This window comes from Fukomys damarensis, unplaced genomic scaffold (genome assembly GCF_012274545.1).
Source record: "Fukomys damarensis isolate Sample0158 unplaced genomic scaffold, DMR_v1.0_HiC HiC_scaffold_32, whole genome shotgun sequence".
Taxonomy (NCBI): Eukaryota; Metazoa; Chordata; class Mammalia; order Rodentia; family Bathyergidae; genus Fukomys; species Fukomys damarensis.
In genome coordinates this window covers 30,968,661-30,984,867 of record NW_022900944.1, presented here as the reverse complement: position 1 = coordinate 30,984,867, position 16,207 = coordinate 30,968,661, and the positions used below count along the sequence as shown (strand labels likewise).

General features: G+C 52.8%; 1 protein-coding gene and 1 long non-coding RNA gene across 6 annotated transcripts in view; one reads left to right on the top strand and one right to left on the bottom strand.

Moving 5' to 3' along the window:
- Window positions 1-1,416, bottom strand: part of LOC104853966 — a 6,014-nt gene extending 4,598 nt beyond the window's left edge. The window contains exon 1 of one of the 2 annotated variants that reach the window (XR_777948.1): window positions 1,163-1,416. This is a non-coding gene — a long non-coding RNA (uncharacterized LOC104853966). Of the gene's footprint in view, window positions 1-845; window positions 1,016-1,162 lie in introns of those variants that run through there. The other variant, XR_777949.1, reaches the window with a different exon arrangement.
- Window positions 1,417-1,497: 81 nt separating this feature from the next.
- On the top strand, window positions 1,498-11,529 carry Cdh16 (cadherin 16). 4 transcript variants are annotated; one of them, XM_019205742.1, is made up of 18 exons: window positions 1,498-1,594; window positions 2,297-2,354; window positions 2,566-2,649; window positions 3,167-3,322; window positions 3,391-3,529; window positions 3,842-4,000; window positions 4,703-4,899; window positions 5,523-5,645; window positions 5,883-6,033; window positions 6,300-6,527; window positions 6,607-6,683; window positions 6,760-6,948; window positions 7,084-7,325; window positions 7,826-7,959; window positions 8,789-9,031; window positions 9,178-9,285; window positions 9,588-9,704; window positions 10,533-11,115. In XM_019205742.1, exons 2-18 carry the CDS (start codon window positions 2,310-2,312, stop codon window positions 10,628-10,630), a joined length of 2,490 nt encoding a protein of 829 aa, XP_019061287.1. In that variant the 5' UTR covers window positions 1,498-1,594; window positions 2,297-2,309; the 3' UTR covers window positions 10,631-11,115. The 4 variants fall into 4 exon arrangements, with proteins under 4 accessions (XP_019061287.1, XP_019061289.1, XP_019061288.1 ...); XM_010612181.2 differs by having other exon boundaries at window positions 1,523-1,598; XM_019205744.1 differs by lacking the exons at window positions 9,588-9,704; window positions 10,533-11,115 and adding an exon at window positions 11,260-11,529.
- The last annotated feature ends 4,678 nt before the right edge of the window (window positions 11,530-16,207 follow it).

Sequence of the window (16,207 nt, the reverse complement as noted above, 5' to 3'; positions counted from 1 at the left end):
CCAAAAAAAAAAAAAAAAAAAAAAGTGGTTTGTGGGCTGCTTCTTTGTGTGTGTGAGAGAAGCAGGAACCTCTAAGACTCACCTATGTGTCCAAAGCAGTGTTCAATTCTCAAAGCTGCTGCTGCTCTCCCTACAGCCACCAAAATACTTTGAGGTGTGTGCAGGGCATGGTTTTCTCATAGCAGGTGAGGGCCCCCAGGCCAGAAGAGAAACCAAGGCTTTCCTGGCTCTCTTACTTATTGGCTGTGAGATCCTGGGCAAACTACTTAGCATCTCTGTGCCCCAGCGTTGACACAGGGACAGTGCCCTTTCAGAACAGAGGAGGTACAGTAACGAAGGTATGTGCTCATAGCAGTGTCAGGGTGCATAGTGGAGCTCACATGAGATCGCTTTCTGGCACAAATTTCACACTGCGTTGATCCAGGCTGAGTAACTGAGTGACTCTGTGTCAGGCATTCATCTTGTGACACGGCTGGGGGTAGCTTGAGAGGCCCTAGCTCAGCTTCCAGCCCGAGAGGGAATAATCAAATAAGCAGTGTAGAGACCTCAGGAGAGTCCACAGGAAGCTCAACACAGGACTTTCAGACTCCCAAGCCCTAGAAATTTCTCCTGAGTCTGCTTGGCAGCCTCCCAGGTGGAAGAGCCCCTGCCAGCCCTGCACTCCCTCAAGGTGACCTGAACTGGCTCAGTCTTCTCATTCCTTCTCAGAGGCACGAGACAGTCCATTGCCCCAGTCCTGTTAGTGACTACGGGCCAGCATGAAGACTTGGGGAGCCTCAGGAGAGTGCGCAGGCTTCTCTCCCTACCCTTGGTCCCACAGGTGGTCTAGAGCCCCTAAAACCCACCTCATGTCATGCATTGCTCATCCACCCTACATCTGATGCAAACTCCAGTCCTTGTCTGAGCCCCAAGCCAGTCAGGAGCTGCCAGGGCAGGGTGAGGGCCAAGTCATGGCTGAGTCCTCAAGTCCTCTTCTGGAAGGGCTCCCAGTCTAATGTACCGGAGAACAGCTGGTGTCCTGTGACAGTAATAGAGGCAGCACGGAGCATGGGGGGGCGCATTTCCAGAGGAGACCTACTTCTGAGCCAGGCTATGAGTACAGGGCACTTTCCTGGAGAAGGAATTGTTTGAGCTGGATGCTGAAATATGAGTAGGTACTCACCACACCAATGAGGCGCTGAGAAGGGCAATCCAAGGAAAAGGAACAGAGTGTGCAAAGGTGCACCTACAGATGCGTGGGGAGAAAGTGGGACTGAATTTGGATCCACAGGAAAAGTCCAGATTTCTGTGCCTACTGGTCTGTGTTGGAACAATGCCAGGCCAATGATCTGTCCACTTCCTGCGGCTGGCAGTCACGGATGCTGAGCACCTCCCAGCTTCTCAAAGTCAATGAGTAACTTGGGGGGCTAGGCGGGGCCAGGCGTGCTGCTTTGGGCCCAGTGGTGCTTTTCACTCCTGAGCAAGTGTGGTAGGACCGCCTACCTGCTCAAGTGTCCACCTTGCCCTTCCCCGCCCAGCCCAGCCAGACCAGATCTCTCTGGAGAAGGAGCCCTCTCTCCTGGCAGCTGGATCCAAGGAGCCACCTTTGACACCAGTGGGTGAGGGGCTGGGAGCATAGTGGTGGACCAGGCCAAAGTTGGGTGGGGTTGAGGGGGAACAGTGCCCAGCCCTCTCCTTGTCTATTGTCGGGGAAGAATTCCCAGGGACCCAACCTGAAGTGGTGTCTATGCTTCCATGTTGAGCGCTGGAGAATGCCTTGCTGCTGGCAGAGCTTCTTCCCTGGGGGCACTCCATGTCTGGAGGCTGGCAGTGGGGAGCAGGACAGTTCCCAAGCCACAAGTCCTCTCTTCCAGGAGGAATCCTCCTGTCAAGTCCTCCATGACCTTGGCCAGGCCCTGCCCTTCTGTACTTGCCTGCAATGTAAGGCAATTACAGGAAGGGACCCTCATAATCATTTTTCCACCTTCAAACTTTTGCAATTTGGGAAGCTCCTGGAAAATTTCAACTTTAATATCTATACGGTGGGGAAGCTCTGGTGGGAAGGAGACAAAGGTGTGGAAGTGAAACTCCCAAGGAGATCATTGTAGGAGCAAGAGCCAAGTGGCTGGGTGGCTGGGCCCGGGGTCCTCACTGGTTCTGGCTGAGGAGCTGGACACTTCTCTGCAGGTAACAGGGAGATATAGGGCCTTAGGGGAGAAAGTGAGGCTTGCCAGCAGCAAGATTCCTTCGGCTGTGAATAGGATGGAAATCCCCTTTCCACCCATCTGGGCTGGATCCTCATGGCCATGTCTCTTAGGCCCATCCTGACCATGGTTCCTGCCTGGCTTTGGCTGCTTTGCTTCTTTATCCCCCAGGTGAGTGGGCCCCTCCTTCAGGTCCTGGCCTTGGGGATTGGTGCACCTACTTCTAACTCTGCCTGGGCCAACTACCATGGCCATGGGAGGAGTGTGGGGGTAGGGAGTTCAGGACTGGGGCTATGGGCCCACTGTGGGCTCAGGAGGTCAAAAGACAGAAGGTAGATGGCCTGAATATGGCCAGGTAGGACAAGGCGAGAATTCCCCACAGGTTTTCCCTGAGGCCCAGACTGCAGAACTGTCTGTAGAAGTCCCTGAGAACTATGGTGGAAATTTCCCTTTGTACCTGACCAAGGTGAGCCTTCCCCACAAAGTCCTGCTTCCTCCACCTCTGTCACCACTCCTTTATTTTTTAATTTAATTTTTTTAGACAGGTTCTTGCTACGTAATTCAGGCTGGCCTTAAATTCACTTTGTAGCCCAGGCTGTCCTTGAATTCACAATGATCCTCCTGCCTCAGCCTACCACTCCAGTTGCCTTTTGAGCCCTGCCTTCATGAGCATATACATTACAATGTGACTCAGCGGCAAGATTTTAGTTCCAGAGAAGAGTAGAGGTCTCAGCTAAAGAATGAAATGTTGGTGGGGAGTTCCAACTTTAGAAAGAGGAGCAGGGAGGAGGGAGAGCATCAGGTACAAGGCAAAGTGTTCTGACTTTGAATCTCAGTCCTGTTACTTACTGGCTGTCTGACCTCACATAAGTGCCAGCCTTCTCTGAGACTCAATTCTCCCACACATAAAATGAGGCCAGTGCATGGAAGGGACATCTTCTAGGCCTGCCCCCACCCCCTTTACCTTTGTTTTCATCCTCTAGTTGCCACTGCCCCATGAGAAGACTGAAGGCATAATAGTGTTGTCAGGGGACTCAGGCATGGCAGCTGAGGGTCCCTTTGCTGTGGATCCAGACTCTGGCTTCCTGGTGGTTACCAGGGCCTTGGACCAGGAAGAACAGGCAGAGTACAAGCTACAGGTATGGCTGGGTGAGGTATAGCATAGCAGGAAAGGCGTGGCCAAGCTCTGACTCCCCTTCCTTGCCAGGTTACCCTGCAGACCGGAGATGGATATGTCTTGTGGGGTCCACAGACTGTGATTGTGCATGTGAAGGATGAGAATGATCAGGTGCCCCAGTTTTCCCAGACCATTTACAGAGCTCAGCTCAGCCAGGGCACCAGGCCTGGTGAGTGACCAGAGCAGCCACCTTGCAGCAAAGACAGGTGGGAACTGATGGGACAGCAGAATAGAGACACAACGACAAGGAAGCCAGGGTCTAAACTGCTTCCTCATTTCTGTCCCATCTTTTACCCTCCCCATTTTCACTGAGGGACCCACTTACTCTTAGCCTCTGTTTGTCTATATGTGAAGTGCTGAAAAGTCTGTGCCTCACCTCCAGGATCTTGATACAGTGATAGTTATGGGAGGGAGAACCAGGGGGAAATAGGGGAGGCACCCCTGCTATCCCTTACAGTTTACCTTTCTCTCCGCAATCCAGGTATCCCCTTCTTCTTCCTTGAGGCTTCAGATGGAGATGCTCCAGGCACAGCCAACTCAGATCTTCGATTCCACATCCTGAGCCAGACCCCAGCCCAGCCTTCATCAGCCATGTTCCAGCTGGAGCCTCAGCTGGGAGCTCTGGCCCTCAGCTCCGAGGGTGAGCCTGGGCTAGATGTGAGGGAGGTTCAGGGAATGCTGGAGGAGGGGGTCCCTGAGCTGTAAGAGGTGGATGAGTTGAGGCTGGAGATGAAGGAGAAGGAGAGAGCAGCAAAGCAAAGGCCATGCCTGGACCATGCACAGGGAGGTAGGAGATGGGGTGGAGACCAGAGAGGAATGACATGAGGATCTAGTCTGGAGATTACAGGACTGATGGAAGAAGAGACCCGCCTCTATGAGTGTGGACCAGAGGCACGGGCTGGGGATGGAAGGCACAGTGAATCATTCATCAACCCATCCTGTCACCCATCTACCTCCACCTACCAGGCAGCCCACCTGCTCAACATACTCACACATCCACACTCTATTCATTCATCCACACACCCAAATCCGTATCTATCCGCCTAGTCAATCGCCCGTTCATTCACTGAATTATCTCCCATCTGCCAACCTTCCCATCCTGGCTGTTCATCTACTGCTCCAATCCAACAACCATTCACTGTTAATTTGGAAGTGACATTGCACATTGTCACATCATAGTTGAATACTCACGATGGTGCTAAAAGCTCCTCTAATCCTTTGGCCAACAGAGCCTCCTGAATACCTTCTGTATGTTTGGTTTTGTGTTTGTTACCCACTGAGAAGGAGAGCCTGGTACTTGTCCCCTGGCCCAATGCTCAACCAACCATCCTATCTCTTCTAGGGAGCACCAACCTAGACCACGCCCTCGAGGGGCCCTATCAACTATTGGTACAGGTCAAGGACATGGGTGACCAGGCCACAGGCCACCAGGCCACAGCCACCATAGAGGTCTCCATCGTACAGAGTACCTGGGTCCCCCTAGAGTCTATCCACCTGGCAGAGAATCTCAAAGTCCCATACCCACACCTCATTGCTCAGGTGAGTAAATGGTTATCAGTGACTGATACAATCCCATGGATGGCTCAGCTGGACCTGAGTCTCATGAGTATTTGGGAGGTGGATCTGGGACCCAGCTTGACCCTGACTCCACTCTTTATACTTCCCATTATTTCCTACTGTGGAGTGAGGTATGTAAGGCCCTGGGACCATGCCCTGAGTCCCTTGACTTTCATCTTCTGACAGGTGTGGCTCTGTGTTCTGACCTCTTGAGTTTGCCCAATGCTTCCTCAGGGAGAACAGCTGCCTCCACTTGCTGCCATGGGGATTGTCACCCAAGGCAGGAATGTCTCAGGCGTTATCTCGGAATTCCCTGGTGTCAGGCCTGGCCCGAGAGGACAGAAAATAAAATAACATGGTCATTCAGGCACTTTGGGATGAGGCTTAGGCCAAGGAAAGGCTACTATGAAGTTACCACAATGACATGTGCCATAAACAGAAGAACCCTACTTGGACTCCAGGCCCAGGGAGGGCAGCAGTTTTCCTGGGATCACATGGTAGTTGGGGCCCAGACTCCTTGCCTGGGGATAATTTAGGACTCAAGGGCTGGCATAAGACTGTTCCTGACCCTTGGCCTGGGGTTCCTTACTGTATTCTCTTCCCAGGTACATTGGAGTGGGGGGAACGTGCACTATCACCTGGAGAGCCAGCCTCCTGGGCCCTTTGATGTGGATGCAGATGGGAAACTCTATGTGACCCTGGAGCTGGACCGAGAGGCCCAGGCTGAGGTGAGGTGAGAGGGAAACCATGGGGGCAAGCTGGAGGGTATCACTGTTTGATTGGCTTTGGGAGATGTCACATCTCCCACAGATATTAAGGCAGTGGGAGAGAGCCCAGAAGAGTGGGAGCTATAAGAACAAACAACAAACAAAAAAATCTGGAGCTAGTTAGCGCAAGGGACCTAGACCCAGGCAGGCTGAAGCTGCCCTTGTTCCTGATTTGAACCCTCCCCCCTCCCCCCTCAGTACCTACTCCAGGTGTGGGCTCAGAATTCCCATGGTGAGGACTACGCAGAAGCCCTGGAGTTTCATGTGGTGGTGATGGATGAGAATGACAATGCACCTGTCTGCCCACCACATGGTCCCTCAATCAGCATCCCTGAGCTCAGCCCCCCAGGTAGGCTATGGGCCTTAATAGGGGTGCAGGGAGGGTGGAGTCCCTATGAACCATCCCATCTTTTCTGGGATGGGCCTCTAGCTTCAGGCCACCATCTCAACGTCTTTCAACACACACCACACACACACACACACACACAGACACACATGCACACACACACGCACACACACACACACAGGGCGTGCTTGTGCATGTCCGTGAGAAGTTCACAAAAGAGGAATGGGTGGGTGGGAGGTAAGACTGCGGACCCATCTGCTGTCCTGCAGGCACTGTAGTGACTCAGTTGTTGGCAGAGGATGCAGATGCCCCTGGATCTCCCAATTCTCGCATTGTGTATCAGCTTCTGAGCCCTGAGCCTGAGGAGGGGGCTACAGGGAGAGCCTTTGACCTGAACCCCGCCTCAGGCAGTGTGACTCTGGGCACTGTCCCCCTCCAAGCTGGCCAGGACATCCTCCTTCAGGTGCTGGCTATTGACCTAGCAGGAGCAGAGGAAGGTAAGTCCTCTAATGGTGACCTGGGCCCCTATTCCCCTGTTCTTACCTGCCCTCACCAGCAAGCCCTCCTGTGCTTCAGGCCTCAGCAGCATGTGTGAGGTCGCAATCATGATCACAGACATCAATGACCATGCCCCTGAATTCACCACCTCCCAAGTAAGCAAAAGAAGGGGAGGGAGGGAACCTGGGAAGAGCACTGGCGGGGCTCACTGCCCCCTCAATATCTCTCCAGATTGATCCTGTAAGCCTCCCCGAGGATGTAGAGCCTGGTACTCTGGTGGCCACACTCATGGCCACTGATGCTGACCTGGAACCTGCCTTTCGCCTCATGGAGTTTGCCATTGAAGCAGGGGATAAGGAAGGGATCTTTGGCCTGGATTGGGAGCCAGACTCTGGTCACGTCCAACTCAAAGTCTGCAAGGTAAGGGTGAATGAGTAGGAAAGGGGCAAACACACACACACACACACACACACACACACACACACACACACACATTCAAAGCACAAATGTGCCATGCCCTGACCCACACAGTGACCCAGGCTTTGTTGGTTCCAGAACCTCAGCTATGAGGCAGTTCCCTACCACAAGGTGGTGGTGGTAGTGCGAAATGTGGAGGAACTGGTGGGCCCGGGCCCAGGCCCTGAAGCCACAGCCACAGTGACTGTGCTGGTGGAGAGGGTGATGCCACCCCCTAAGTTGGACCAGGAACGCTATGAAGCCAGTGTCCCAATCAGCACACCAGCCGGCTCCCTCCTGCTGACCATCCAGCCCTCAGATCCCATGAACAGAACCCTCAGGTGAGCCCTTACTTGGGCTGGCTCTCCCCTGCTCCCCAGGAGTGACTCCAGGGCCTCCAAGGAGATTCACGTTATCTAGAATAGACCCTAACTATGGCTAGTGCCAAGATTGTGAATCCTGAGGTTTGAGGGTAGGATCGGGGCTGGACAGACTGGGTAGGCATGGTAGAGGGTGGCATTTAGGCTCTATGGAAATTCAGATTATACCTCCTCACCTGGAGGGAACACTTGCCCCAGCCAGATTGCAGCGCAGACAAGGATCTTCCCAGGCTCTGTCCCCATCCAGACACCAGCCCATGATCTAGAGAGCCCCACCCACAGTATACATTGCCCAATAAGTACTAAAGCTGGGGAGAGAAGACTGGGCAGCATTGCTGCTGTCCCAGAGTCACAGACAGGATGTGGAACTTGAGCAGATCACATGATCTTGGAGGTTTCTGGGCAAGACCCCATATGTATTTTCAGTGCCTTTCCACTCTACTCCTTTCTGTGGATCTCAGGTTCTCCTTGGTCAATGATTCAGAAGGCTGGTTCTGCATCAAGGAGGTCTCTGGGGAAGTACACACAGCTCAATCCCTGCAGGGTGCCCAGCCTGGGGTCACATACACAGTGCTTGTGGAAGCCCAGGATGCAGGTATGGCCAGGCAACAATGAGGACCAGAGGGAGGGAAGCACTAGAACTACATATGGGAGTAGTTCCACCTGCAGGCCTCAGATGAAGTGAATGGTGGCCAAGACTGAGCTTCCTCCCTGGGACCCTTTCAGGCAACCATCCAACCTCAGGAAAGAGAGAGGGACAAGGATCCTGGCCCAGTGTCCCTCTCCAAGAATGGGTCTACCCACTTGGGCAGGTCTGGCCTCTGCCTCTCCCATTCTCTACCCTGCTACCTTGACCCTTGAAATCCCCCAACCCTGTCTGTTAGCTCCTGGTGCTGAGGTGTTGGCTTCAGAGACAGGCTGGGGACAGAGGGAACTGGGTTGGGGAAGTAGAAGGAAGGCCAAGGGCTGCATCTAGGACAAGTGCAGGGAGATGGCCCAAATGGTGCCACAATCCACTAAGGAGGATTGCGAACAGCTCTCTCATAGCTGTTAACAGCTCGTCCCAGGCAGGGTATGTTGGGAGGTCCAGGGAAGACCAGCAGGGATGTGCTCCTCCATAGTCAGGGCACTGCCACCTTGTAGGGCATCGGTGTCAGTAGTGGGGATGGTGGTGAATGCAGGTTGGGCATCTGAAAAGGCACAGGTGGGCTTGGCAGCTGTTCAAACAGTGAAGGGATGAAGCCCACTTTCAGAAAAGGGATGAAACCCACTGTCAGAAAGAGACTGGCATAGTGATAGTGACAGGATGAAAGAGGGGGTGAAGTCGGGGGACAGTGGCAGGGAAGCAGCAGGTGAGACTGATAGGCTGTGGGGGTGGACCACCCCAGGAACTCCCCAGCTCACCTTCATCTCCAACATCACAGATGAGCCAAGACTGAGCACCTCTGCTGCTCTGGTGGTCCACTTCCTGAAGCCCCCTCCTGCCCCAGTTCTGACTTTGGTACCCATGCCTGCCCGATACCTCTGCACGCCCCGCCAGGACTATGGTGTGGTTGTCAATGGACTCAGTGAGGATCCCGACCTAGCCAGTGTGCCTGGTCCCTATAGCTTTGCCCTTGGCCCCAACCCTACAGTGCGACGGGATTGGCGCCTCCAGCCTCTCAATGGTATGTAGTGGTATGAAAGGCTGTGGCCAAGGCAGAGGAGAGGGGATCTCTGGGGAGTGAAATGAGGTGGGGCTGGGCCTAGAAGAAACAGCCCCCAGGGTGCCAGTCTAGGCTAGTGACCATGCTCATTGCCTACAACCCAACAGGTTCCCATGCTTACCTCACCCTGGCCCTGCATTGGGTAGAACCAGGTGAACATGAAGTCCCTGTGGTCGTCAGCCACAATGCTCATACATGGCAGCTCCTGGTCCAAGGTAAGGCTTGAGTTCAGATGGAGCCAAGGTTGGCATCTGCAGATACTGAAGGAGCTATCAGGGTGCAGAAGACAGGGGCTAGCTATACATCACGGATGCTCACACTGACAGTATATGCCCGTGCACACCTGCACAACTGTGGCCAGGCCCACATACTTTTGAGTGGCCAACACCTGCACAAAGGAGCAACTCACCTTCACGCACACACGCACATGTGTGTGCACAAAACTGCACATCAGCCACTTGGGGTTCCAAGCAGCAGGGGAGCCCTCCGCCACTCCTGTTACCTTCCTCTCCCCCAGTGATTGTGTGTCGCTGCAATGTGGAGGGGCAGTGCATGCGCAAGGTGGGCCGCATGAAGGGAATGCCCACGAAGCTGGTGGCCATGGGCACCCTCCTGGGCACCCTGGCAGCAATAGGTAATGGAGGTTGGGATTCTGTCTTGGGGAGGGCAGTGGGTGGGTTAGAGCCATAGACTCCAAATAAAAAATTCCCCTGTGCCCTTAGTGCCCCAGGTCTGGAGATTAAAAAACAAGCAAACAACCAAAAAACCTAACTCATAGTCATAATGCTCTTGTCGCCTGGTATCTCAGTCATCATCATCATCAAGACCAGCATTTACCATTACATCCTCATGCACTGGCTGTGCATCAGGCCCTATGCCAGGCACATTACGTGAATTATCATGTGGAATGCCCTCCATAACCTGTGAGGTGGAACTTGACATCTCTTTATTTTTCAGATGAGCTCACTGTGGCCCAGAGAGATTTAATAACTTTAATGACTCTGAGGTTATACCACCAAGATGTAGCAGAGTCCAGGTCTTTCCAACCTAATTCCTTCCATCCAAGCTACCCTCTCTACTCTCTCTACCCTTTTATTTCTTTAGTCCCCTAAATTCTTTCCATGGTGGTTTTCTTTGCTGGTTCTAGCTATGCTGTGCCTTTGTTTTGGAGGTCCATGGGAACAAGTCACAGGCTCTCAGATGAACTCCACTCAAACTATCCCCTAGAGAAGGGGACTTTGGAGGCTGAGATGTGCTGGGACTGTCTCATTGTAGTGAGGGCTGAAAAAGCTAAGCAGTTGAACTTTTCCAGGCATCAGGATTCATACCCAGCCCAGCCCAGGGATGCTGTTAGGAAATTTCATCTCTTTTTAAAATCAATATTAATAGCAGAGAATTCCTAGGCATAGGTAAGCCCTACAGCCACATCTGAGGGCTGATCCATTCTTCTTGGGCCCCTCAGGCTTCTTCCTCATTCTCATCTTCACGCACTTGGCCCTGGCAAGGAAGAAGGACCTGGATCAGCCAGCAGACAGTATGCCCCTGAAGGTGGCCATCTGAGTGATCCAGACAGCCCCAGCTGGGAGGTTGAACCTGGCTCCAACTGAACTTTCCACTAGGAAAGATCCAGTACCCAAGATCCAGTGGGAGCAGGACAGTATAAACCTCTCCACCTTCCTGGGGTGGAGGCACTATCACCAGACAAGTCCCCAGAGGGAAAATGACATTCTGAACTGCCCATGAGAGTACTATAAATGGCAGCTTATTGTCCAATAATAAAGCCTTAGAGATCTGGGCCTGGCCCTAAACCATTGCTGTGCCCATATCTGAGTGTTCATGTTCATGTGCACATGCATGTGTGTGAATGCACACACATGTCCTTTGCGCCCTCCCTATCTCCTGCTCCACAGAATGGGTCTGGGTACTTGAGGAAACGATGGGTTCCCTGTAAGAGAAAATACAGAACATCATATGGGGTGCCAGTGAGATCTTGGGGCCAAAGCAAAGTGGGTCATTTCCTTGGGTGTCCAGTGCCCACCAGCCACAGATCCTGGATGAGGTGAGGGTCAAGGAACAGTGTCTTTGAGTCATTTCTGTATTTCCAGAACATTATCTTTGCTATGGCAAGGTACAATATTGTAAATGCATGTCCTCTCCTTGTGTGTGAGAACGCTTGTGTCACTGTGCAGAAGTCACCTGTACCCAGAAGTGGACAGAGACCTGTCAGTCTCCGGAGGAACCTGCATAGGAATCTTGAGGGTCCTACAAGGCAAGGTCAGGAAAATGAAGCCGGAGAATGGATCCTTCTGCCCCAGCAATACTCAAGGCCCTTCTGGGTTTCACTTGAAGCATCTTCAGAAAGTCATGAGAAGGAAGTCACTCAGATGGACACTATTTGGGTGGAACAGGAACCCCTGTGCCTCCCCCTGAAGCTGTCCCTGCCCCAGGTGGAACCCTGCTTCTGAACCAAAATTAAGCCATATCCCTGGTAGACTGCTGAACCTCAACCATACTTCCAGTTTGACCTCCAGTCTCTGCCCTATGATTGACCCCAGACACAAACTGGTCCTGCATGCCCCCTTCCTGATCGTCTCTGGGGAATCAGGGTGGGACTTGCTGTCCCAATCACCCAGAGCTGATAATGCTAAATCACGGGGAAGGGAGAAAAACAACCCTGGCAGGGCCCATCCCTATTTTTAGGAGATAATCTCTACTGCTGGCAGATTCTATGGGATGAGGGCCAAGCCTAGCTAAGTAAACCAGGGCGGACACACTCGCTGGCCTGGGGGAGCTTGTGGATGAACCCTGAAGCCAGCCCCAGCAACCCTGGGCTCGAGGACCACCCCCAACTACAGGCTCTGCTGACCACCCCAGTCCAATCAGGGTTTCTCTGCCCTTTGCCAGGATCCTCTGCCTGTTATGCACCCACTTGGAAGTCTTCAGAGCAGAAAGCTCTTAGAGGTTGCATCTTATCTAATTTCTCCAACCTACTAGGGTAGAATATTAGCTCAATTTTCCAGTGAAAGAACTTGAAGATCAAGAGGTAAAAGGCTCTTGAAGTGTCTTGGAGCTAGAACACAAGGCAGAGCTATATGGAGGCAGGCATAGACTGTAGGTCCATATTACCTCTCTAAAATAGAGCTCACGGCCATTAATTGCTCTCCCACAAGATCTCCCAGAAGGGCCTTGGGGATCACCCTGGCCAGCTACTTCTGGTAAATTTAGGACAATGGATCACAAAGAGATGGAAAGACCCTGCCAGATTTGCATAGCCAGTGAGATGTGATGCCTGCCTGAGCTAGAAACTCCTGTTCTCCTGGTCTTTGTTCTGGATGGATGAATAGATGAATGGGTGAGTGGCTAGGTGGGTGAGGTATGATGGATGGGTAGGTAGATGAGTGGAGGGTAGCTGGCAGGTGAGTTGGTGAGTAGATGGGGAATCAATTAAGGGAAGAGTGAACAGCAGGTTACCAGGGCAAATTAAGGCATCTGCCCCAGTTTGAGGGCTTCATTCTTGAGCCTTCAGACCCCATGACACTCCATGGTTGTATCACTGCTAGAGCAAGATGATCACAGGTCAAGGGCTCAGTTTTCTTAAGCAACTTTGGACATAAACCTTTCCTATGATCCTTAGCTCCATTCTAAAGAGGAGGGTGAGAGTCAGGCGGACAAGGTTTGTCCATGGGAAGAGAAACATATTGGCACTGGCTCAGGGATTGTTTGTGGAGATTCCCATTAGTGAGACAGGCTCACACTGCAGGCAGGGGCTAGATTTAACAGAGCAAGGGGTGGGGGGCACAGTATGTGTAGTAGAACATATGATCTGTGCCCTACCTCCTCGTTGCTGTGTGTTCCCAAGTAAATCCTTTCACCTTTCTGAGACTTGGCTTACTCGTTGATAAAATAGGCCTCACTTCATGGAGTTGTTGGGAGAATGACATGAAATGATCCTTGCAAAACACATTAAGCAAAGTGCCAGGCATACCACAGGAGTTCAATTTATGTGTCTTTCTCTTGTCCATAAACTTTTGGAGGGTGTATCCTGAATGCCTGCAGACACACAAAGGTATGCTCCACAGAAGTCCCATGAGCCCCAGGCTGTTGAGAGGGCGTATGGAGAAGGACCCCATTTTCAGCCCCCACCTGGCCTTGCTGGGTACCTCAGGATAACACATACTCTCGGCATGGGCTCCTTTCCAGATCCTAGGCTTTCTGGTACTGTGATGTCCCAGATCTCACAGGACTACAACTGGGCTGGAGCTGGGAGTGGGGGTGACAGGGTAGGCCCAGTGGGGGACTCATCCTCCCCCTCTCCCAGGCCCCTTCCAGAGGCACAGAGCCAGATCAAAGGGACCCAGCACTGAGGACTGGGAGGCGGGTTTGGAAAGAATGTAAACATGAGGATATTTTTAAACTTTTTCCAGCCCCAACAGTAGAGCTCTTGAAGCAAGAGGCCCAGAGGTCAGGCTAGCCCTCAATAAAATAGTCTTGGGACAGCAGAGTACCCCCACTCCCACCCACCTGTATCCACCCCAGGTCTCCAGATGGAGCCTCAGGGCAGAAGTTCTTCCTCTGGTGTAGGATGATGTATTTCTACTGAGGGGCACTCAGAGGTAAGGAAGGATCCGGAGGATGCAGGGTTGGTGGGGCCCACCTGACAGGACAAGTGTTGGGAGACCCCTTGGCAGCTCTGTCACTCTATTAGCCATGTGCACGTGCTCGTGTGTGCCTGTGGGTGTCTAAGCAAGTTCAGTGTCACAGCATATCAGGATGTGTGTGAATGTGCAAGGAGTTTGCCTCAGCCCAGTTTTCCTTTCCTTCCCTAGCATCCCTGATCTCCTCCTTGGGGTCCTGGGGTAGGTGGGTGACATGGGGGACAAGAGGCCAGCTGAAAGGTCAAGGGGAAGAGTTGCATGAGAAGAGGAGGGAGATGAAGCAGCAAGGGGGCAGGAGGGGAGCAGGGTGGGAGGGAGGTGGGGCTGACTCTCCCTCTCCATGGTGAGTCAGCCCATAAGAGCAGGGCCCACTGACGTAGGGACTGGGAACTTGGTTCTCATAATTACTTCCAGGTGTCATAGTGACTCAGGAACATCACACAAAGCTCCCTTAGATTTCCCCGCTTCTGGTGTCACAGTGATGCTCACTATGGGTTCCATGACAACAGCCTCTTCCCTCGGAATGACCTGGCTACCCTCACATTCTTGCAGGAGTATCTCAGAATTGCACAGGGGAATTGTCACAACATGCCCCCCTCTGCCCTGTGATCATATACCTGGGCTTCTTACACATAGAACATGGGGACCACTCCACCATATCCCCACTGACCACAGTCAATGTCCTCAGGGGCATTCAGCAGCCAGACCAGCCTGGGGTTGTCAGGACAGTGAGGGGTCCTAGTCCTGGGAGAGGCTTCAGCTGGCTGTCTCCCTTGCTCCAAGGGAGCTGTTGTGGAGTCGTGTCCAGCTTATGAGCTTAGAGGGGACAGTGTTAGCTCCAGGTCCCATAACCACTCCATGGAAGACAGGACTGAGGCCTGGGTGAAGGTCCACAAGATGGTGTGATCTCCCCAGATCACCCCCAGGAGACACCAGGTGCAGCACTGAGGTTTGCTATTTACCATTCCATGTTCTGGGACTTGGGGCTCAGGAGGACAGAGAGCCAGGCAGGGCTGGCACTGACAGGGAGGAGGACCCTAACAGTCATCCTCCATCTGAGAGCCACATCTGCCTTCTTAAGGGCATTGTTGTGTTGTCCCAAGTTGTGACAGCTCTGTGTGTGCCCACTCATCATGGCTGTTGCTATTCTTACCCACTTGGCCATGGCAGTAGGGTCGGAGATAGTGGCAGGATGGGAGAAAGTCATGAGCACTGGCCCCTTATCTGACACATTCCCTGGAAATTTGGCAAGGGCTGCCAGCATCTGTGGGCCCAGGCAGGGCAGGCATGAGTGGTCATCGAGTAGGCTGGGGGCTGGGCTCACTGCCTATGAGGCCCTGCTCTAGTTGCCTCTCCTACAGCCATGCCAGGTCTCGTGGAATGTGGTGGTGGTGGGGTTCTAGTGGGATTTCTTCTCACATGTCTTCCTCGGCTCTTACTCACTCCAACCCAGAACATCACCTTTTTTCCCATCTCTTAGCCTTTGACTCTCCAAGCACAATGTGTCTGTTGGCTTCCTCAGTGAAGGTTGCCTCCTGGGAGGGGCTCTGGACTGGGAGCCACAGAAGCCCAGTCTGGCCATGGTGCTGCCCATTCCTAGATGAGTGACCTCAGTCCATTCACTTCCCTTTTCTGAGCTTCAGTTTCCTTGGCCCTGTCCCTGGCTGTGGTAAGGATGAAAGGGTCCAATGGCCAGGAAGGTGGGCCAAGGGCTACAACTTGTGCGTGTGTGTGTGTGCACATGTATGTGCATGCAACCATTCGGGGTCCCCACCTTGGTGACTCCCACCCCATGGATTTTCCATTGGCACGTCGGCACCCTCTCCCCAAAATAGGTCCTACGAGCCGTGTGCGACAGAGCCCAGACTGAGGGACCTTTTTTTAGCTGCCCTTTGATTGTCAGCTCTTGAGCGGCTGCTATTTCAAGCCCCAACGCCTAGAGGAGTTGGACCAAGTGGGGCCCAGCTCAGCTCATTGGGCCTGGCTTGGCTCCCCAAAGGCATCCCCAAGGGGCCAGCCCAGCCCTCTCGTGCCCAGCACTGCTGGTAGGGACAGACAATCTCCCTGTGTATGTGGCTTAAGAGCTCATCCAACCACCTCCAGGGAAGCGCAGAACTGGCTATTCAGGGGTTCATCCTGTGGACCCAGCCCACCCTCTCACCTGGAAAAGAGCAGGTTGTAGAATCAACTGAGATAAAACAAACCCCTGATTTTGGCACGGAGACATAATTGACCTCCAGAATATGTATTAGACAGGTTAGGAGTGCAGCTGAGCATTAGCCTAGTGTTCTTGAGACCCTGGGTTTGAGCACTGGCACTGAAAAATAAAAACAAAAGCAAAAACAAAACTATTATTGTTATACATTGTGCCATAGTTATTCTTGTTTTTGTTATTACAGTAACTTTTTTTTTTTTTTTGTACCAGGGATTAAACTTGGGACCTTGTGCTTCTGAGGCAGGTGGTGGCACCACTGAGCTAAAT

Excerpts from the sequence above, each read along its gene's own strand:
- Cdh16 (XM_019205742.1), top strand. The coding sequence starts at position 2,310 with ATGGTTCCTGCCTGGCTTTGGCTGCTTTGCTTCTTTATCCCCCAG. Across the intron at positions 4,001-4,702 it reads TCTGGCCCTCAGCTCCGAGG|GGAGCACCAACCTAGACCAC; the intron begins GTGAGCCTGGGC and ends TATCTCTTCTAG. Across the intron at positions 9,286-9,587 it reads ATGGCAGCTCCTGGTCCAAG|TGATTGTGTGTCGCTGCAAT; the intron begins GTAAGGCTTGAG and ends CCTCTCCCCCAG.